Genomic DNA, 24,059 nt, shown 5'->3' on the forward strand with positions numbered 1-24,059 from the left:
CCAGAGCTATAGAATAAAAATTAACTATCACTGATCTAGACCAGGAGTTGGTAAACTATGGCCCCCAGGTCAAATCCAGCTCATAGCCTATATTTGTAAATAAACTTTTATTGAAACATAGCCACACTCACTTAAGTATTATCAATGGCTGCTTTTGCACTATAATGGCAGAGTTGAGCAGCTGCAGCAGAGACAGTCTGACCTGCAAAACCTAAAATATTTTCTATCTGGCTTTTCAAGGAAATTTGCCAATTTCTCATCTAAACCAATATATCCCAATATTCTTCAGTCAGCAATACCTATGAATTGTCCAGGACTCATAAGAAAGATAGAAGGATAAACACCTTTTCATTAATCTAGCTATCTACCAACCCAAACATCTATCAGTTCATATATCCATTTCTCAAAACCATTTAATGCAAAAATTATGATTTTTATATTTGCTCCCAATATGACAATTTTGTACCAGTTTTGACCTACACCCATGTGGTTAAAAACTGAGAAGGAGAAATGAGAAAACCAAAGACATTAACATACAAAAGAAGTTCTAAGACTTTCAGTTTCAGCTCAGACATGTAAAAAGCTTGGAAGTCATCACGTCTGTTCTTACAATAAGAAAAAAGCTGGACAAACTGAAAATCCATGACTTTTCTTGGACAAAACAGAGAGCTGAGTTTGCAGGGTAAATTGCACACCCTGAAATCAGGAGTGATGGGTGAATCCAGAGAGTCACAGCCAAAATCTGCTTACCTGGAACAAAAGCCACTAGAGCCAGTAAATAGTAGAAACATTTAAATGGTCATTTTGATGAATTGTTGGAGGCTGAATGTGGGCTAGCTTGAAGATGAGAAACTCCTGGGGGACACAGTCTTTGGGATACCCCCATACTTTCATGAGTTTTACCTCTGGGAACCCCACAAGATCCTCATGGTGAAGAGTCAAGAAAAATCCCCTCATGGCTCTGGCATGAGAAGAGAGAAAGTAACCATTGTAAAATATGCCCAGAGTATTATCTGTAAAATGGCATCCTCTCCAGGAAAAAAGCTCAGAGTCTTTTACCACATGAGAGAATGGCATTTTCCAACTCCAGCCCCTTCTAGTCATCCTGTCTCACCTAAATGAGAAAAGCTAAGAAATATCTAAGAAGGTCACAGCCCAGGGACACAGATGCTTAAGTCACACAAGGCTGTGACTTAATCATAAGAGTACAGAATGTTTCCCCTCTTCCATACTTTAACACACACCAATAGGGCTCCAATCTACTAATCTATAATAGTAGATTACATTTGAAAGAGCTGCAAGACACAAACTCCAACTAAGGAAGAGTTCTTTGAGATGCCCAAAAAGACAGGGGAGGAAAAACACAAGGACATTAGAGGAATTTGATGGCTCTGCCATCTAAAGATTCAGCAAACATTAAACACAGACCAACTCCTGGCCAAATTAACATAAAACCTCACACTAAAAGCCTATTTATTTGAGTTCTTATTACTCGATACATCATGTCTAGTTTTCAACACAAAATTAAAAGGCACACTAAAAGGAAGTTTGAAGAGAAAAAGCAAACATTAGAATCAGATTCAAATCACATTTTGGGGCTTCCCAGGTGGCGCAGTGATTGAGAGGCCGCCTGCCGATGCAGGGGACACGGGTTCGTGCCCTGGTCCGGGAAGAGCCCACATGCCGCGGAGCGGCTGGGCCCGTGAGCCATGGCCGCTGAGCCTGTGCATCCAGAGCCTGTGCTCTGCAACGGGAGAGGCCACAACAGTGAGAGGCCCGCTTAACGAAAAAAAAAAAAAAAAAATCACATTTTGGAATGATTAGAACAGGAATTTAAAATAAATGTAATTAACATTTTAAAGATTCTAATGGAAAAGGTAGACAACATGAAAGAACAGTGGGTAATATACACAAAGAGATGGAAACATTAATAAATAATAAAAAGGAAATGCTAGATATCAAAAATACTATAACAGAAATAAGGCCATTGATGAGCTCATCAGTAGACTGGACACAACCCAGGAAAGAAACAGCCAGCTTTAGGATAAGATAATAGAAACTTTCAAAACTGAAATATAAAGAGAAAAAAGAATGAATAAAATAGAATACCAAAGAACTATGGGACAATTCTGAATGTATATGACACATGGAACTGGAATACCAGAAGGAAAAGAGAAAATGGAACTTAAGAAATATCTGAAGTAATAATGGCCAAGAAATTGCCAAAATTAATTAGACACCATCCACAGATCCAGGAATCTCAGAGAACATCAAGTAGGATAAATACCAAAACATCTACACCTAGACATCATATACTTAAACTCCATAAAACAAAACACAAAGAGAAAATCTTGAGAAAAGGTAGGGGGTGGAAGCCAAGAGGAGGGAGAGAATACCCTATCTATAGACCAACAAGGATAAGAATTATAGAGAATTTCTCATCGGAAACCAAGCAAGTAAGAAAAGAATGGAGTGAAATTTTTAAGGTGTTGAAGAAAAGGACCAATCTAAAATTCTAGACATAAAAAATCCTTTTCTAAGTAAGGAGGAATAAAGACTTTCTCAGATAAACAAAAACTGAGGGAATTCATAGCCAGAAGACCTTCTCTGGAAGAAACGTTAAAAGAGGTTCTTCAAGAAGAAGGAAATGATACTGTTCAAAAACTCAGTTCTACATAAAGAAAGGAAGCGTATCAGAGATGGAACAAGAAAAGGTAAAAGAAAATCATTAATTTTTCTTATTCTTAATTAATCTAAAATATAAATATTTAATAACAGTAACAAGGTATTGAGTGATTATAGAATATGGAAAAGAGAAATGAATGACAGTGATGCCATCAGGGACAGGAGGGATGAACTAAGAATATTCTTTTATGAAATATTTTATGAACTACACAGGAAGCAATGTAGTATCATATGAAGGTGGACTTAGATTAGTATAAGATGTATATTGCAAACTCTAGGGCAATTGCTTACAAAACAAAGTTTTAGTATAATTGACAGACTAAGAGATAAAATGCTCAAATAAAACAAGAAAAGAAAGAAAGAGAAAAGGAGGGGGAGGGAGGGAAGCAAGCACAAGGATCAGAAAACAAACATGAAAGATATGAATCCAACTATATCAATAATCACTTTAAATGTGAATGGTCCAAATACACCAATTAAAAAACATTGTCAGAGTGGATGAAAAACCAAGACTCAACTATATGTTGCCTACAGGAAACATGCTTTAAATATAAAGACACAGGTTAAAAGTTAAGGGATAAAGAAATACCATGCTAAAAGAAGTGAAAAGAAAGCTGGGGTAGCTATATTAATTTCAGACAAAGCAGACTTCAGAATAAGGGAAATCATGAGGCATAAAGATAGGCATAATGGTAAAGGGGTTAATTTTCCAAGAAAACATAACAATCCTTTGTGTATATACACTTAATAACAGAGTATCAAAATATGGAGCCCAAAACTGACAGAACTGTAAGGAATTCAAAATCCACAGATCCACTAATATAGTTGGAGATTTCAACACCCCTTTTTCATTAATTGATATATCAAGCAAGCAGAAAATCAGTACGTTGACCTGAACAGCAGTAACAATCAGCTTCATCTAACTGACATTTATAAAACAGTCCATCCAACAACATTAAAATGTACCCTCTTCTCAAGCTCATATGAAACATTCACCAGATAGACTACATTCTGGACCATAAAACACACCTTGACAAATTTATAAGAATAGAAATCATACCAAGCATGTTCTTAGATTACAATGGAATTATCAGAAATCAATAATAGAAAGAGCTGGAAAAACTCAAAATATTTTGAAATTAAACAACGTACTTCTAAATAACACCTGGGTCGAAAAAGAAGCCTCAAGAGAAGTTTAAAATATCTTAAACAAAATACAACCTATCAAAACTTGAAGATACAGCAAAAACAGTACTTCGAGGAAAATTTAGAGCACTGAATGTATATATCAGAAGAGAAGAAACATCAAAAATCTAAGCTTCCACTTTAGAAAACTGAAGAAGAAGAGCAATTTAAACTTAGTGCAAGCAGAAAAAATAGTAATACTAAAAATCAGAGCAGAGATCAATGAAACTGGAAAGAGGAAAACAACAGAGAAAATTAATAAAAACCAAAAGTTGGCAACCTCTAGCCAGATTAACCAAAAAGAGAGACAGAGACAGAGTCAGAGAGACAGAAAGATAAAGAAAGAGAAGGCACAAATTAATGAGGGGTCATGACTACTGATTCCCACAGACATTAAAAAGATAATGAAGGAATAATATGAACAACTCCATAGCCCAAAATTTGAAAACAAAGATGAAATGAACCACTTCTTTGAAACACACAAACTACCAAAACTCATACAAGCTGCCACAGACTCCCAGGGCCTCTACCCACCAGCTGCAGCACACCAAAGCCAGACCTCTAAGTACTCATCTCTTTGGGAGCCTATAATATAAGTACCCTCAAACCCCTGAGTCTCTCACCCCATCAATCAATCCAGTTCTCTTCTGATTCCTTTCAAAAAACTATCAGAAAGTACAACTCCCTCGGAAATGCAACACATCTTGGCAACAACTCAAGTCTTAAGAAGAATCTACAGGGAACTGCTGGAAATAACTGTTTCTTGGCAATCTTGTGGCCATCTAAACCCACCACCATATCTCATGTCCCTGATACCCTCTTTTATCACCTAACCACCATTTATCCTTCTGCTATGTCTTCATCTCCATACTGTCCTGTGCTTCCTCTTCCTAATTTACCCTCCACCTGCTCCTCTTTCTAAATCTTTCTGCCATGACTTTTGGAAATGAGACTTCAAGTTTAATAAATCCTTCTACATCTTTGAATTCTTCACAAAAATTTCCTCCATCTTCTATGCCTTAACTTCACTTTCCCCAACCCCCACAACTGCCAAAAGATATTACCATCCCTTCTCTTTATAAACCTTAAGACTTTTAGTAAATATTACATAATATTATATAGTACTTTGTTTTCATCTATTTCACTTATCACCATATCTAGTAAGCATGATGAGTCAGTAAACCAAATGGATACCATTTTCAAAGGAATAACTGACAGCAGTCTTGAAGGAACAAACACTGTGGCAACACTTAACAGTATTATAAGGTACTTTAGTTCTAAAATTTAACAGATACAGTACATACAATTTAGTGAAAGTTACCCATTTCCAAAATACAGGTATTTTTTTCTCCCTGATTTGTACAACAAATAATCTACTTTAGTTTTTAATTATATAGAGAAATGAATTAAATCATATAGATTATACAATAGTCGTAACAACATAGACTGTACTTTGCTGTATAAGTACAACCTGTAAGAAGGAACACAAATGCAAGAGAGGTCTGTAAATATAGTAAGTTATAAGTTGACAAATATCCAATGAAAAAATTCATGGTAAAAGACAGCAGAGAGTCTCAGGGAGTCCAACTTTGAGATATGCTCTCTCCCCAGTTGTCATACTGGCACCACATGCTTTTGTTGGTGGTTAACAGGGTGGCTCATCTGTGTGGGGCACTGGTACACAATAGTAGTTATGTTCTACCTCACAAATGAGTACACTTCATTGAGTTTATACTCAGTAGGGCAGTGTTTGCAAACCACTTAGATTCCAGGACGGAAAGAGCTACAAAAATGAAACATCCAGTCCTTCTCTGAGGCTTGTTATTAGCCTCTGTTAGCCACAGGTTACAGGGCACTAAACACTATGTACTGTGTGTTTGCTTGTAACCACTATGAAAAATAGCCTATAACATCCTTCTGAAGACTCCTAGAAATTTTTAAGTTAATTTGAACTCTGGGAATTTAACTGGGACATACTTCAATTCTTAGAACTACTTTCTGACAAAATACCTCACTAATTCTTTCTTTGGTGTCTATCCAACTTTGTTTCAACCAACACTATTCAATACACTATCACCAAAATTTAATGCAACTGGTGGGGAAAAAGTGAAGAGGGTAAAATAATCAGTTTTATTTGAAGCTAAGCTAATTCCAGCCTACAAATAAGCTTCTTCCTGGATAAGAAATGCTTTAGAAAAATGGATTCACACAGCTTAATAGCCCAGATACGTGTAAGATAATTCTTTCCATACACATTACATAAGTTAGAGAACCTAAAACAAAATCCTAAATAAGACATTGTACTGATGTCCTCAAAACAGCTTGTCAAAGCATTTCTCAAAGATTTCTATCATGTAGCATGTGCACAAAAATCCAAAGTATTCGTGAGATGGGCAATGTACAGCATCTACAACAACTCTAGAAACAGTATAGATCTACTTTGAAGAATAGTTATGTAATTATATAAAATTATTAAAAGCTATTAAAATGTTTATGAAAGCACTGTTTTTTTAAAAGTAATGTTTCTCCCAATTTATGGTAGTGAACTGTAGCCTGAGCTTCTCTGGCCTGGGTAAAAAATTTACATGTATTTTAACAAAAGAAACTACTGGCAAATGTACTTAATTGTATTTTACATAGCATTTAATTTAGAATCTCTGGAAAACAGAGAAAATTTATGACAACTCATTTTATCATCTCAAAATTCCTACTTTCCTGGGACGATTTCATGAAAATGTTCATGAAATTCCTAGAAATACTTTATTACATTGTTTTTTAATAAAACAGGATATATGATTTACAGAGATTGTAAAGTATAAACAATGTAAGACACTGTCAAAAGAGAAAAAAAATCAACATGTACCTTCGAAATAGAAATCTCATGTGACATTCTCTTTCTCCCAAGATGTGAAGTACATTAGAAAAGAACAGACATTTCACTAAACTCAAGTATCCTCAAAAATGATGGAAATTTTTTAAATTTCTACAAATTTGCCCATTAATGTCTGCTGATTTTAAGCAGCTATGTAATAGCATAAAACATACACTTAGGTAAAGAACTGATTTGAGGGAATGGTCACACAACATTGTGAATGTACTATATACCACTGGTTATATACTTTAAAAATTGTTAATTTTATATTATGTGAATGTCATATCAACATTAATTTTTATATAATAATTTTATAACTAATAAATTTAAATTTTCTATAAATCAATAAAATTTTTTAATGATTTGAAGTAAGGTAAAATTAAGAGTCTAACCCATAAACATTACATTCCCCTAATTTTTAAGTGAAAAAAAGGTATTAATTGAATGTTTTATTATTATTTACTCTGAAATGCATAAAAACTTCCCATTCTCCACTAACTTTAGATATATCTATAAACCATAAAAAGCTATTCTATTTGACATTCAGAGCCAAATATCATTAGAAGCTTGACTAATCTAGTTTTCTTTTTTTTTAAAATCCAATATGTGTCCATGAAGATAGATTTTAATGGAGCAAAGAGGAAAGAGATTGTTATTTTCAAATCCCATTTTACCAATTAGGTGAATGAAACAAGGACTGTGGCTTCCCACAAATCTCTGTCCAGCAATTTTTCTTTAATATCTACTTTAAACATAATCAGTTTAAAACAGAAACAAACAACAATGAAAAAGCCAGACACAAAAATCTGAGACACATTTTTAAGAGAAAAATGAACAGTCATAAAATATTAAGTCATATGGTCACAAGTGAAAATGTGAAGTGAGCAGAAATATTTTCCAGGAGACAAAGAACAACGTAGAAGAAGAGGCAAAGAAGGTTCTCAGAGCCAAATCTATATATCGATAACGCAAAAAACAAAACCCTAGGGACTTTATACATGATTAAGAACCATGTGAGCCTCATCCTTCTCTGAGTATTTTATAATTCAGAATCTATTTTCCATCCAAAATTAAGGCAATGGTATTTCTTAAGTATCAAACTTCATACAGCAGAGTGCTTAATATTCTGTCTTCATCTTCTAGATTCATTTCTTATGAGCAACCCAGCTCCACATAACCAAGTTATGATTCTCGACTTAAAATATCGAACTCCAATAAAAAACTAAATGAGGATTATGAATATTATCCCCTCAATACCTCATGATCATATGAAAGATACACACTAACTCAAAGTAGAAGAAAAAGCAAAAATAAACAGCATGTCAATAATTAATTTGTTAAGTATATTAATTACTACTATGCATATTTTCTATTTGTATAACTTAATTTTAAAACTTATAAATTATGTCTATATAAGCTAATGTACCAAAGAATTTCTGTTATATTATCATTCAAGTGGTTTTTCTTACTCTACATAGATTTTCTTCTGAAAAGACACCACACATGACCATCATGTTAAAATGCTGTATGTGCTTCATATATATAATTAGTCATATTTAGTTTTCTGATACAATATATTGATATACCTGTTAAATCTGAAGAACTATAAATATTTACTAGACTAATTCACGGCACAAAAATATATAGGCATATATGTATGCTTTTTGTCCTTACAACTTAAAATGAAATTAAATTTTCCTCTCTAATATTTATCATTCAATTTATGTATTCTGTAAGTAGTCCATAGAACTAAATCAGTTACTAAATATCAAAATATCATTTATCACTACAAGTATTCAACGTGCTAACAATAGTATTAGTAATATAAGTAGCATATGAAAGCTATTAGGGTCATCCAGTTCCCTGACCCAAATCATTCCAAGCATGATTTTGGGGGAGGATGGAATCAAAGGATTAGCACAAATGTAAAATCAGTCTCCCTACATATCAGATAAAAATCAAGGTAGAAAGAGCATGTATGTGTGTGTGTACCTGCTTGTGTGTTTGTAAGGAGAGTATCTTCAGTACTGGAATAATCATACAGTTTGTTTCATACCTGTGCTCCATAGATATATTTATCCAACATCTTGCCTCCTATTGTCTGCCCTCCTATGTCCCAAACTTGAAGAGTAACATTCAAGTTTCCTAGAATATAAAAAAATGAATATAAAACTAAGAATATAAAAAAAGTTAAGGAACAATATAACAATTGAATACAGTTTCACAGAACATTAAGTCACAGTGATAAACTCTGCACCTAATTTGTCTTTTATTCTGCATGTTCACATGGTCACATATTTGGAATTGTGAAATAATGTTGTCAAAAGAGATAATAGTGGGAAATTTAGATTTACACTTTACCCCATTTCCATGAAACCACATTTATAATCACCTTCAAAACAAAATAAAGAAAGCTTTAATTCACAAACTTCTTAAACCTTAAAGAATTTCTTTTCTTAAACAGAGAATAAAACAATAAAGCACTTATATGTGGAATAAGATATATAATTTAAAAATTAAAAGTGAACTTTATATACTAATGTACCTTATTGCACATAATGAATTTTCCTGTAAGTTCTAAACTCCATAGGTTCTAAAATTCACAGATTACTAATAGACTACAAAACTGGTCCCACAGTTTCAACTTCAATGAATTTTTAAATTTAAATGTCAGCTACTATATACAATAGTGAACATAATTTTAAAATTATATGTTTTGAAATTTAACCTATAAAATATAAACATTTTGGCAGCCCTCTTCAGAACTGATGTAGGTTACATACCCAGTATATCACTAAATATTACGATGCATTTATATCTGTTCAAAGCGTTCCACTGAAACAGATTATAATATGTGCTTCAAAGCCCTCATAAAATAGTCTAACAAATCTCTTCCCCATACAAACATACAAAAGCATTCTAAAATACTAAAGGGAAATCTTTAAAATTATTTTGCCCATTTTGCAAAATATTTACTTGTTAAAAAAATTATAAGTTATTCTCTACTATCAATGCAATTACAAAATTTAAAGATCAAGTTCGATATGCTTTACAGTTTAACATTTCAAACTATTTCTCCTAATAAAATTATGCAGCTTTCTCCAAAGGCAGACAAAATCTCAACTAGTACCTTCAAAATGAGCTCCCACACCAAAAATGTATATTTCTGAATGATTTGCAAATCAGGAAAACTCAAAAACTTAGACACTAAGAAACTAGTCTCACTTCAAATACAAACCAGAAAAGGATTATATAGATATGAATTTTTATGCCAATGCAAAACACTAAAACTGGCGAATGTTAGTCACACCATTCAACGTTGCAACTGAAAAGAAAGTACGACACTGGATTAACCAGCCAAGTTTTACCCTTAACTCTAAGTCTTGTTGGGTCTGTATTACAATCTTTCCATTATTTGGATGTAGGTCTGTTCCATCTGCCAACCTGCAGAGGATTTACATGAGCAACTTCCATTAGCATTAATGAGAGCTACTAAAGTTCATTACCCGTCATCATTCCCAAATATACACACTTTCAACGCTCACAGAGTAATGACCAAAATGTTCTTAAAGGTCTATGAATAAAAAAACCAAAATGTCACAGACTAAGACTTACCCAACAACTTATGTAAACCCAATATCTTAAAAGTCTAAATTTTTCGATACTCAAAATTCATTCTCCTACAATGCTGTCTCAAATTAAGCAGGTGAGAAAGGGCTAGTCGAGACTATAAGTATATCAAATAGTTTCAGAAGCCCCTAGATAAACAGGCAGTACTCTGTTCATTTTACTCTCAAAATTCTTTAGTTATTTGTTTACTTCAAAAAACAGTACTCAACAATATTAACTTTTTTAAGTAAGATTTTAGGCAACACTTAATAAAGGGCATTTAATCCCATTTTCTTCAAGGTCAATAAATCCTATCACTTAACTTCGTATCAAGAAATATGAAGCTTTTTTCCTTTAAGTTCTGATATTAAGTTATGATATTTAGATCCTATCCTATCTGTAACTTTAGAAACATGATATTCATTACATGTTTTCAAGTTCTGACTACATCATTTCAAGACTGACTCTAAATCGTTTATAACTATCTCCCACCTGAGAGGTTTATATTTGTGTGTTGAGGATATTTTTAATTCCATACTTTTCCAAATAAACACTGTTTGTTGTTCTTGGCTTGTTTTTCTTTAATACACATATTCTAGTGCCTCAGATAAAAATAGCTATGCAATACTAATAACCCAATAATACACAATGCTAGCCAAAAAATAAACTTTTGCTATCGTTATAGCTTCAACAAATGATATTAACTTCATAGTTATTTCATGTATCTAGAAAAGTATTTTTAACTTCCACATTTGAATTTTAGGCTTATTAACACATAAAAATAAAAACAAATGGAAGTTCCCTATTTGGGAAACAAAATAATATAGAATTCAAATTAATATTCCTTTTAGTTTTTGCAAGCATATGAAGGCTTCCAGTATATTTTCAAAATGACATGCGTATAAAGCTATATAAGAATTTTCAAATAATCAACACTGAAAAATTTTTAAAAACCAAGAATCTATCTAATATAAATTTCTAACTAATAAAGAATGTTAAGGAGGAAACTGTCAGCAATCTAATCCCAAATGCAAAATACTATAAAATTCCTGCTCTTCTGTAAGCAATGACATTTAACTAGGGAAAAAAATAAATAAATGAGGTGACAAAATACAGGTAAGTTGCTTTTGGTATGAATCAAAGCCACCAAGAGGATTCAACAGTGACCTTGTAAAAGTACACTTGGTGCCTTGGTTAACCTTACTTAAAGTGCTGCATAGTCAAGATGGAACTAAAAACACAAGTCTGCCCACTTCTTGTACTAAAGACTTAGAAATCCTTTTCACAGTAGAACACTGTTTACTGACTGTACCCACAAGCTTCCTGAAAGTATTTTGACTAAGGCTCTTAAGAAGCTCTATCAGCAGAATCTCTGACTAACAGATACACTATTTTAAGCAGTAAAATCTGCACAGTGGTTGCATCCAGACTATACAGCATACCAGATCATGAAATATACTAACATGGATGAGTATTTGCAGAGTAATGACCTTGAAAACTTGCATGAAGAGAATGTCAATAGATGAACAGGAGGTATTACACCTCTAACAATCTGAATGGACAGAAGACTTACTAGAATACTAACAAATAGATTTGCCTCCTATGCTGCTGTACCATAAATTCAATTAATGCTGCCTGTAATGTTTTAGCAAATGATACAAATATTAATCCTTGGACACAATGAATTAAAATTAAAGTTAAAGTATATAAAGGGTATACTATAAACCTTTTAATTTATTAACCTCATTTCTTAATGTACCTATTAATATAAAATCAATTTACATTAAAACAATTTTTTCTTACTGAAATTTCTACCACAATTTTGAGTCAATTAAATAGAATAAAACCAACTGCCGTTTTACAAAAAAAGTTTTTTTTCTGGAATTCTACCCATCAAAATAAAACCTTAATCAGGAAAATTAAAATATATATTCATTAAGAGTATATATTTCCTAATGTCATTTTTAACCTAAGTACTTTCTAACTCTAAAATATTATATTATAAATTTGGATTTCAAAAATACCAAATATTTTTTACAAAGTCATCAAACTTTAAAAATCGGTAGTATTGTGCAAAAAATCAGAAATCATCATATATATTACGTATATAAAATGTCCAAAACCAGTCTTAAAATGTTTTTCATGTTTGAGTAGGTGCTTGCTCCTTTATTTAAGTCTTTGAACTGAAAAGTCAGAAAAATTAAACAACATTAATAATATAGAAAGTTAGTGCTTTTGCTAATTAGCATCGAAAACAAAACAGTCAGTAATTAAATACACTTTGAGGCTGTCTGTGTACAACTGGCATCTCTGAAAAAACTGTTGCAAAATAAGTTTTCAGTATGTATATTATGTGATTTGTACATGTATTCTACTAGTGACTGTTGTAAATATTCTGAAAGCAGTATTAACCTATCCATAAGAGTGAGAATAATAAAAATGAGATTTTCAGTTTTGAATACATTAAAAGAAAATACAAATGAAACAAAATACACGTTTCTCATTAAACCTCTTTCTGAATAATAACTTAGTAATGGCAAATTGGAATTTTTTTCTCAAGCTATTTCTTCTAATTTATTTTTCATTGGTAGCTGAATACCAACCATCACAAAATATGAGAGTATATTACTAGTGAGATATGCAGAATACCTTCAATTACCAAGAGTTTTCATTAGCTGTTCTAAAACATTCATAGAGTTGACTGATAGATGGAGTATTTGAGAGGTTAACATATTTCAAAAATATTATAATTTATTAAACCGCTTCCCACTATATCACTCACGTTCCAGTATATGAATCTGACACTACACTTGCAACTGTTTTTATTCAAATGTGTTTCCTCAGAGAGGAGAAAGATGGACTAGTTTATGAAGTCAATCAAGATAAACTGCTTTTAATAAAATACTTTAAACATATAATTTAAGCACAAGTGAACAGACAGAGCATTTTAAAGCCCCAATTGTTCAGAAACTAACTTAAAACAGAAACCACTCTTTTTTTGTTATTATTTCCCTGTATTTCCCACAAAATGTGCTGCAACTGGCATCTAAATAGTTTCTTTGCATGGTGAACTGAAACATCTTGAATGCTCAAACTGTATTTTTATGAGTGCCTAGGGACCCTAAATTTTAGTGGTCTATTAAATGCCAGCAATTTCATGCTGCCTTGCATAAAACAGCATTCACATATTAGAGCACAGAAGTTCCATAGCTACATTATACTTCTGTTCCAACTTTCTCTCAAACAAAAAACTGAAGCAGAGGTTAATCAAAATAATATTTAAAAAAATAATCCTTTCCAGTCTTCTCACATTTAGTTCATACAATACCTGTTGATAATTACATGGCATTTGATTTTGTTTTTAACTTTAGAATTTTATAAGCAACTATTGTTTATCTTCAAAAAATGTGCAGTGGTCAAAAACAGTGGGAGAGTGGGGAGGATAAAAACTTTTTCCTTACACACATGGACAGTATGTCTTCATGGTAGATGCTGATGAAAGTTAACCTCCCTAAGATAGATTTACTGATTACATATATTTTCACATACAAACAGCCCCAAAATTTATTTTACACATTTCTGCTTATGTCTCTTATTGTCAGATATGGACAATTTTCTATGTTAAGACATTTTAGTCTCTTACCTGGCAATATTATTCTTCTCAAAAAGAAATCCAGTCCTATAGTTTGTTTGTACTGTTTCCCAAAAGTTTCTTGAGCAAAACACGTAGCTAAGGAGGTCTAAAAAATTGATGCACAGAATATCAAAATTAATGTCTTTGTTTTAGAAATGTAAACATAAAATCACTACTAAATCTTATTAAGTAATCTTAATATTTATACTCCCATTAATCCATCAAGCAACTTTAAGCAGTTCTAATCAGTTACAAGGGGAAGAGGGACTTAACATTCCACCAGGTAAATTTCACTTGCCAAACAGCTATCAGTGGGAACAATAGACTAACGGGCTAAATCTCTTTAAATCCCCTGATTGTCAAGCTCCCTACACCTTGCTGGAAATTAGAATTTGAGAATTATCAACAGAGAAAACTAAACCAACATGATTAAAGGTCTGAATTTATATGTCCCTATGTATCAGTTCAATACAACTTTCAGAGATGTTTCATTTCTGAGGTTACACGTCTGAGTAGTTGTGCCCTCAGCCAATAAGTAGAACTAATTAAGGAGAGGAAAGCCTGTTTATAGAATTTCCTTTCTTTTTTCCCCCCAAGAAACATGTCTAATTTTTCTCTATATTAAAAATGTTGTACTTCCCTGGTGGCGCAGTGGTTGGGAATCCGCCTGCCAGTGCAGGGGACACGGGTTCGAGCCCTGGTCCGGGAAGATCCCACATGCCATGGAGCAACTAAGCCCATGCACAACTACTGAGCCTGCTCTCTAGAGCCCGCGTGCCACAACTACTGAGCCCACGAGCCTAGAGTCCGTGCTCTGCAACAAGAGAAGCCACCTCACCACAACAAACATCCAACACAGCCAAAAATAAAATATAAATACATAAATAAATTTATTTTAAAAAATTGTTAAATGAAAATGATTCTGTAGAATGATAATATTTATCTTTTAAATTAAGAAGTTGATATTTTTAATATTAATATTAAGCAGACAAAAATAAATATATTCCATCCAAGAACCATAAAGCTTAAAAGTCACAAGAATATTATAACCAGAACAAATATATATCTACATTTTTTAAATAACAACTCTAAGTTACATTCAAAACTCTAGAGTTTCTTTAGGGTAACATTTCTTACCAAAGCAAAAGAATAATCGAGTAACAACTGAAATAACTCAATAACTCAAAAGCTTCTTAAACATTTTAAATGCATTATTTATTTATTTGTAGACTTCCCCAAAAAAGAAGAGAAAGGGAGTTTCATGAAGGTTTTATGCTCTTCAAGACAGATTCCTAAAGTTAAGGAAAAATAGCTCTTTCTTATTTTAAAAGTTAAAATTAGATGTCAACTCCTAAATAATGAAAACTAAGATAAAATTGCCAAGATAGCTTACTATAATTAATTACAACATAAGTACAGTAGTGCAAAAGAAAACTTGGCCAAACTTCAATTCCTTTAAACAAAAAGACCTAAAATTCCTTTGACATAAGAACCATATTTTTCATATAAATGGCAATTTGCACACACTAACTCCAATTCTTTTAATATTTAAATACTCAGCATTTGTAAGAAATCACTAAAATATTTGGTAAATATTTATTGAGCACCATAAAAAAGATGTTCTGCTAGACTCTGAGAAATAAACTCACTACACCAAAATGAAAATTCATTTGGCTTCCTTGATAATATAAAAACTAAGAGATTAGAAAAAAAAAAGTAAGCACTTTTTTAAATCCTTTTTTCATTTAGCCTTGTTTATGCCATTGAGCTTATTTAACTTAGAGCACAAAATCATCTGTGAAGAACCTCAGAGTTCTAGAGAAAAATAATTAACACTACTTATACTATTACAGATATTTCAAAATGTTTAATATATGGATGGCTGAAACACTTTTATAAGTCTAAGAGAAACTCAAGGCACATGTAACTTCAGCTTAGTGTTTCTTTTCCTAAAAATCGGACTTCTAGATTTTGAAAGTCTCACACTTTTGAGGTAAACATAAAGCTAGAATTTTCAATTGGAATACAGTACAATCCGTCAAAAGTATAGGTCATTGCGAACAAAGAATATTAAAATGGGTTCTTATACCGTCTCCAGACATCTCACTATAAAAATTAATCAGAGAATCAACTGAATCAGTGGGAAGGAGGCACATCCTCTTCAATTATCTAGATATTATGCTATCTTTCTCATTCAATAATTTCTCAGAAGTCATTGTATAAATACTCTTTTTAAATAATTATGAAGAGAACAACCATCTTTCATGTCTGTAACTCTTTTTTCTGATTCTTTATAGTTTTTTTTTTTTGTTTGGTGAACTTTTGCTAACAATTTTTAACCATACTACATTTACTAATACTGAAAATACACCATAAAAGAATATTTTGCCTCAAAAAAAATCTTAAGAAGTATATAATAAAATCCGAAGTATGACTCAAAACAGGAAAGAAATAGAAACACGTGTTAATAGCAGGAGGAGCTAAATTTCTCTTGAATAAACTGTTAGTGGTCATCTCAATATTCTATTGCTTTTGTAAGGGTGTATAAAAATGCCCTGAGTTAGAACTAGCAAGAAAAACTGATACTAGAAAAAATGGCCAGGAGTTAAATCAGGATACAAGTAAGAATGAAAGAGAGGCTGAATTTATAATAGAAAACGACAGTAGAAGAAATAGAATGGGAATGTTGGTGGCTGCCAATAATATGGCAATAATCTGAAAACTGAATAGGGTATGGAAAAAAACAAAAGCTGATATATGAATAATGAAAAAAGGTTAGATTTCTGATGCTGGTATCCAGAAATTTCTGGCAGAAAACAATCTTTACAATTTTAAAATAGATTAGTCAAGATGACAAAGACTAAATCAGAATGCCATAAACTGTATCACTGTTATCCTTTGAAGCAGAATGATAATCCTAATTCAATAATGTAGAAGGAAAAAAATATGCTTTGTTGTACACTAGATAAAATTTTTGACAGATGAAAAATCATAATTATTCACACTAAATTAGTAACAAGAGGAAATGTATGACAGTCTAGATGAAAAACCTAGATAGAAATTATGAACAAATTTCAACAGAGAAATACATGTATGATAATGGATGAATACTGGGAAAAAAATTAACAAAAATTTAAAGAATTATGATAGAATGTAGGATAATGGACAATTTTTGTGTCTTTTTATAAGTGTATTAGTGTTATAGACAGTCATTATAGTTTTAAACAGGAAATAAATTCAGTTACGAGTTGACCATAAAAAGATTTAGGAAATGAAAAACTAGAAGACATTCACAAGAAAATACGAATGATGAGAAAACTATTAAAATAGAACTTAAAATGTCTACTGAATAAGGGTGTTAGAAACAATGCTGATTCATTTAAAACAACTCATCCATTCAAAAAGTTGTTACAAGTGTACAAAAAGTCATATAATTAATACTTTATAAAGAAAAGTGATCCCAAGTTCTTTTCTTCCTCAAAATGTTTAAAAGTAATCAGAGCATATTAAGTTGTTTTTCCTCAATAATAAAAATCAATAACAAAATATCAGGGATGGCAAGAAAGAAATTAACAAGAATCCTCCAAATCCTGCATATGAATGACACCTTCCCCTAGGGCCCTAGGAACTCAAATCTCAGAACGAAAGACAGGAGCAGCTGTGCAGTGCCAACTGCCAGGGAAGATGTATCAAGCTGTCGTCACCATAGGAACCAGGGTCCAAACTACACCAGGAACACGAAAACGTGCAGCCGAAAACGGGAAACTGGTAACAATAATAACCAGCGTTTCTGAAGCCTCTAGTTGGGAAAGCGGATGGAAGAAGAAAGGAGACAAATTCTAACAATATTCCCAGAAACAGTGTTGGCGCCATTGATAGGAGCAACAGGTGTGAAGGTTGGCCGGGCAGAGGCTCTTCACCTTATTTGGGGCGTGGATCAAGAACCCTTTAAGATCTTATGGACCATCTCCAAAGAGCAAGCACCGGGCAATGTTTATTTCATCTCAGGAGCTCCACAACCCTGGGTTAAAGACCTGTGCCTACGAGGTAAGGGGACTGGCTGCCAGATATTCTCACGCACTCACTCTCATTCATTCAACCAACTGTCACTGAAAGACAGACTTTAAGGCAAAGATCCCCTCTGTCATGTTAGCAGCTCTGCCCTCAGCATCCAGCCCAGAATAGTTCAGTAGATATTTGTTGAATGAATGTTTGTGTTGACAGGTGCTGTGCTGGGAACAGAGATGAACAGACATGATGCTCTAAAACAGCAACTAACGTTTAGTGAGTGCACACCATGTTATGAAAGCTTTATGTAGATTTTCATATTTAATGTGGATTTGCACACTTCACCCTTCGAGGAGACCCCTATCAATATACCCATATTACAGATAAAGTACAAACAGGATAGCAATTTGCCCTCCAATGATCCGACAAGTAAGTGATGGAGCCCCAATTCTCTCACCCAGGGAGTCTGATTCCAGCGTCAAGTTCTTGGGAGCTCCCAATACAGTAGAGCCATCAGAAACGGTAAACGGGGGGAAAGGAGCAAAGTGTGACCTGGACTAAAGTAAAAAGAGGTAAGATGCCTTGGCAGATCCTTGCCAGTCCTCAGAGGCGAGAAGCTGGAAAGCTTCCCAGGGAGGCGATACTGGCTCGTGTCTTCAAGAAGTAGGAGTTCGAGATCCAGGCAGGGGTTAGGCAATGACTTTTTTTTTTTTTTTTAATATAAGAGGAGCTGGACAGCTCTCGACGGACTTCACCAAGCGCCTATTAGTGTCGAACCCCGGGACACAACCTCGCGGGCCCAAGCCCAGACGCCCAGGGGCTCGGGGACATAAGGCGACGCCGGGGGGGAGGGGCGGGGAGGAGGCTGGGGGGCGCCAGGGCCGGTCGGGGTTCCTGCAGGCCTGGCACGGCGAGCCCGCTCGAGGACTGACCTTCCCGGAGGTGCCGTCCCCCAGCACGACGATTTTCAGTTGCCGGTCCTGGCTCTCCTCCTCAGAGTCCGACATGGTGTCCCAGGAACCAGGCCCACCTCCCCTCCCTCCCCACCGAGGTAGAAGGAGGAAGGGAAGGAGGGGGTCTCTGGGGGCGGGGGAGAGGAAGAAGGGCAGCAGTGGGGGCAGCACCCCCCGTCCCGGTGTCTCAGCGGCCGCCGGAGGTATCAGGGCAGAATCACTCGCCGGGAGCCATCTTGCCCACCTCCCCTCCCACTTCGCGCGGCCCCGCCCCCTGAGCGCGACGTCAGGCGCGCTCCCCCGCATCTGTGCCAACCGGCGCCGACCGCTAGCCTTCCTGGCGGGCCGACCCATCCGCAGGCCTGGGAAAAGGAGGAGTTCGAACCGAGGAGGCGAGACACGGCGCCACACTCGCAGGGACAGTTGGCAAGAGAAAAAAAGATGTGTATAACTTAAGCTAGGTAGAAAAACGGGGGCAGAGTAGCACGCAGACGTTCTATTAAATTCCCTTGTTTACATCTCCCCCTGTGAAGGTTCCTGAAGCGAATGGTTTAGCTCGACGAGGAGGGAGGGTGGGGTGACGCCATGGCCGCGCGCCGCGGTTGCCATGGAAGCCAGGACACAGAGAAGAGGCTGCGGGACAGGGCCTGCCTCAGAGCGCCGGGGACGCAGGTTGCCAGGCGGAGCGCGCAGGGGAGGGGCCTCTGGAGCAGTGTGGGCGCCGGGGTTCGCGCCCCGGGAAGAGCGGCGACTTGGTGGAGGAGGGGGCGGTTGCTAAGGAAGTAGCTGCTGCGCAGCGAGGCTGCCGGGCGGCGCGAGGCGTGGAACGTATCTCTGGTGCTGCCTTGATTCCTCTTCTCAGACCTTGGGTTTCCTCGTCCAAACAGCGGAATCTGATCATTCACGAAGCACTTAAGCTAGAGCAGCAGTTCTCAAAGTGTGATCCAGGGAACCCTGAGGGTCCTGATAAAGTCAAAACTATTTTCCTAATAATTCATTTATTTTTTCCTTTCTCACGTTCATGCTCTCACAAGTATACGTAGAAGTTTTCCAGAGGATGCATGACGTGTATATATCACTGACAGCTAAGGGAGCAAACATTTCTCAGTATTCACTTCGATGCAGTAATGAGAGCTACAACTTACATAAACAAAAACTATTTGGGGTACACAATAATTCTTAAGAGTGTAGAGGGGGCCTTGAGCCCCAAAAGTTTGGGAACTCCTGTCCTGGATGGTTGATCTCAGTCTAGTAGCGTAGGTAAAAGACATAACTGGAAATTTAAATATAATGAGATAAATTCCACAGTATTAATGCCGGCCTACTATATATGTCTCCTTGTTAATTACTTTTCGTGGATTCACGTTCACTCCTCATGGGAACCCTATAAAGTAGGTAGAATTATCTCATTTTACAGATGAGGAAGCTTAAGTCACAAAAAGCTTAGCTCAGAGGCAATAGTCCTGGAAAGAATATGGGAATTCAAATGGGAAAGCAGTACAGTTTAAAGAAGTACCCATCCCTGGCAGCAGCACTGAAGTTCTAATCACAGACCTGCGCTTATTAGACGTGTGACCTTGAGCCACAATTTCTTTATCTATCAAATAGAGGCACTACCTCCTTCATAGGGTTGAGAATTAAATGAAGTAATCACTGTAAAGTAACATAGCACAATGCCTGGCATATAATAAGCACCCTCATCGTCACCATTAGACATGGTCCATATTGGAGCATCACTGCTTTCTACCCAGGTTATCTTAAACAGGGTTCCTATGCAGAGCTTCAGTCCCTTCATCTGTACATAAGGTTATCCACAATAGTGGACACCCAGTTGTTTCCAGTTCTTCCAGTTCCAGTTCTTCCAGTTTTTCCAGTTCCCAGTTCTTTCCCTACTCCCCACCACCACCACCGACAACAACTTTCTACATCACTGGATGTGTTAATGAGAATTAGAAGAAAAAGTTAAGTGAAAGAGCGTTGCAAAGTCCATTGTAAATGTTAGGTAGAGGAATCTGTTTTTAATGAGGACAGATTTAACCCCTTCTTGTCCATGAGGTCAGTTAATGTGGCAGCAATTGGCTTTTCCACTGTTAATGGAAATGGTTATGTGACCCAGTTTGACCAATGAGACAGAAGAGGATGTCCTTTGGGAGACATCTGGGAAAGATTTTCCTCTCTGATCTAAAAAAAGAAAAAAAGAAAGAATAAAAGAGATGCAGAAGGAAGGCTCTCCCCCTTCCTTCCTTTGCTGTGATTATTTGGGTGAGGACATAATTCTTGGAGCAACTACAGCCTTCAACACCCTACCTTCCAGGCTTCTTGTTATGGGGATAAATCTAAGGTACTTTAGTGATGTATTCCATTACTTGCAGACAAAAACATCCCAACTGGCACAAATATTTGGCTAAAAACTAAGTTTAGTTAAGGCCATTTAAGTGACTTTCATGTGTGATTTCAAACTTTGCATTTTGTAATCACCAATTTCCTGGACAATGGCTTTGATGGAGAGACATCATTTATTTGGATATGGATTCATCCCTGAGACAGTATTGCTACATGAAACAAAAAGCCAATTGCATTCTTTTAATGACCATATTTTCACATCTATCACAAGATTCCATGTTGAAAATTAGATTTGAAGACTAGGAGCCATATATATATATAAATTAAAGAGAAATGGGAATCTTTTTCAGTGGTCTTAAAACTAATACCTTAACAAAGTGCTTAGAAGGAATTCTCTGGCAGTCCAGTTAGGACTTCGCATTCTCACTGCCAAGAATCCGGGTTCAATCCCTGGTCGGGGAATTAAGATCCCACAAGCTGTGAGATGCGGGGGGAAAAAATAAACCTTAGATAAGAATTCTGGAAATTTCAAAAAAAATTGGAGCTCTTTAGATAGAAAGAAGTAAGATTAGTTACACAAGATAACCTGTCTGCTATCTGTAAAACCGCCTTCCCACCTAACTTTAAAATATCTTTTCTAGTATCCCTAACAGGTGACAAAACAAACTTTGTTGGAATATATCCTGGTTCAAGGAGTTTATTCCCTCATGAAGTAACCTGGACTATGGACAGATAGGCCTCGTTATTAGAATATTCTTTCTGAAATGAACTGAAGTCTCTCACTAAAAATTCCAACTAATGGTATTGGATGTGACTTCTGGAATAAAACAGAAATTCCTGACTCTAAAGGAAGCTCTTCAAATTGATTCCCTATAATTAATGATTGATTTCACAAATACTAAGTGAATGCCTACTGTGTGCCAGGCATTCTTGCTCCCAACTCTTCTGAGCAATGGGCACACACATACAGGGGCTCTGCTCCCACAGAACTTGCAGTTTGGTGGGGAGGTATAGTAGACTAAAGATATCAGGTCCCAGTCCCTGTTTTCTGTTTGACCCAGATGGGAAAAGAGAAGGCAGTGTGACCACAGAAGCAGAGACCTGAGTGATGGAGCCACATGCCAAGGAACGCTGGCAACCACCAGCAGCTGGAAGAAGCTGGGAATGAATTCTCTCCCTGGAGCCTCCAGAGAGAGTGCAGGCCTGACAATACCTTGACTTCAGTCCAGTGAACACTGATTTAGGGCTTCCAGCCTCCAAAAACTGTGAGAGAGTAAATTTATGTTGTCTTAAGCACCAAGGTTATGGTCATTTATTACAATGACCACAGGAAACAAACACGAGGAACATAAAAATTTAATAAATCAACAGGAAAATGTCAGATTCAGGTAAAAAAGTTACTAAAACAGCCAATGGTTGGGATAAAGAGTAAAAATATCCAAACATTTTTATTCATCACTAATGAATATGAGAAAATACTAAGTGGATCAGCAAGTAAACTGATTTAAAAAAACATGGATCTCTGCTATCATCTCAACAAATCCAAGAGTCATCTGTCAGTTTTCTTTGACTTTTTTCCAATATTTCATAATTTTGAAGATTCAGAGCTTAGGACTAAAATTCTAAGTAAATACGGATTTGGAAATAAAGATAAAATATGATTAAGATCACTAATTATTAGAGAAATGCAAATCAAAACCACAGTGAGATATCACCTCACACCTGTTAGAATGGCTATTATCAAAAAGGCAAGAAATAACAAGTGTTGTTAAGGATGTGGAGAAAAGAAAACCCTCATACATTTTTTTTGTAATAGTTTTGTTGTTAACTTTTTGTGTTTTTTTGGCTGCACTGGGTCTTTGTTGTTGGGTGTTCCTTGCTGTGTATGGGCTTTCTCTAGTTGCAGTGAGCAGGGGCTACTCTTCTTTGCGGTGCGTGGGCCTCTCACTGCGGTGGCTTCTCCTGCTGCAGAGCCAGGGCTCTAGGCGCATGGGCTTCAGCAGTTGTGGCACATGGGCTCTAGAGCACAGGCTCAGTAGTTGTGGCTCACGGGCCTAGTTTCTCCGCAGCATGTGGGATCCTCCCAGACCAGGGCTCAAACCCTTGTCCCCTGCATTTTCAGGCAGATTCTCAACCACTGCGCCACCAGGGAAGTCCCCCTCATACATTTTTGATGGAAATGTAAATTGGTGCGGCCACTATGAAAAACAGTATGGAGATTCCTCAAAAAATTAAGACTAGAAGTACCCGGTTCTGGGTATTTTTTTTTAATCTTTTTTTTTTAATTTAATTTTATTTTTTTACACAGCAAGTTCTTTTTAGTTATCTATTTTATACATATTAGTGTATATATGCCAATCCCAATCTCCCAATTCATCCTACCACCACCACCCACGCAGCAATTCTGGGTATTTATCCAAAAAAAACAAAAACACTAAGAAAAGATATATGCACTCCTATGTTCATCGCAGCATTATTTACAATAGTCAAGACATGGAATCAAATTAAGTGTCCATCAATGGATGAACCAATAAAGAAGATGTGAGATAAATGTCACAAGTGGAATATTACTCAGTCATTAAAAAAATGAAATCTCTCCATTTCTGACAACATGAATGAACCTTAAGGGTATTACACTAAGTGAAATAAGTCAGATGGAAAAAGATAAATACCATATTATTTCACTCATATGTGGAACATGAGAAACAAACAAAACAAAATAAGTGAACAAACCAAACAAAAGCAAACACGTAAATACAGAGAACAGAGT

The 24,059-nt window shown here is 35.5% G+C and overlaps 1 protein-coding gene across 1 annotated transcript in view; it reads right to left on the reverse strand.

The window, feature by feature from the left end:
* RAB28 (RAB28, member RAS oncogene family) overlaps nt 1-19,209 on the reverse strand; it is a 102,684-nt gene extending 83,475 nt beyond the window's left edge. The window contains exons 1-3 of the mRNA XM_082637577.1: nt 18,926-19,209; nt 13,995-14,091; nt 8,799-8,887 (exon numbers count right to left, since the gene is read on the reverse strand). Coding sequence (XP_082493703.1) covers nt 8,799-8,887; nt 13,995-14,091; nt 18,926-19,000 — 261 coding nt within the window. The 5' untranslated portion in view covers nt 19,001-19,209. The remainder of the gene's footprint in view (nt 1-8,798; nt 8,888-13,994; nt 14,092-18,925) is intronic.
* Nucleotides 19,210-24,059: the final 4,850 nt, after the last annotated feature.

The sequence above is a fragment of the Mesoplodon mirus genome (genome assembly GCF_964341445.2).
Source record: "Mesoplodon mirus genome assembly, chromosome: 2".
Lineage (NCBI taxonomy): Eukaryota > Metazoa > Chordata > Mammalia > Artiodactyla > Ziphiidae > Mesoplodon > Mesoplodon mirus.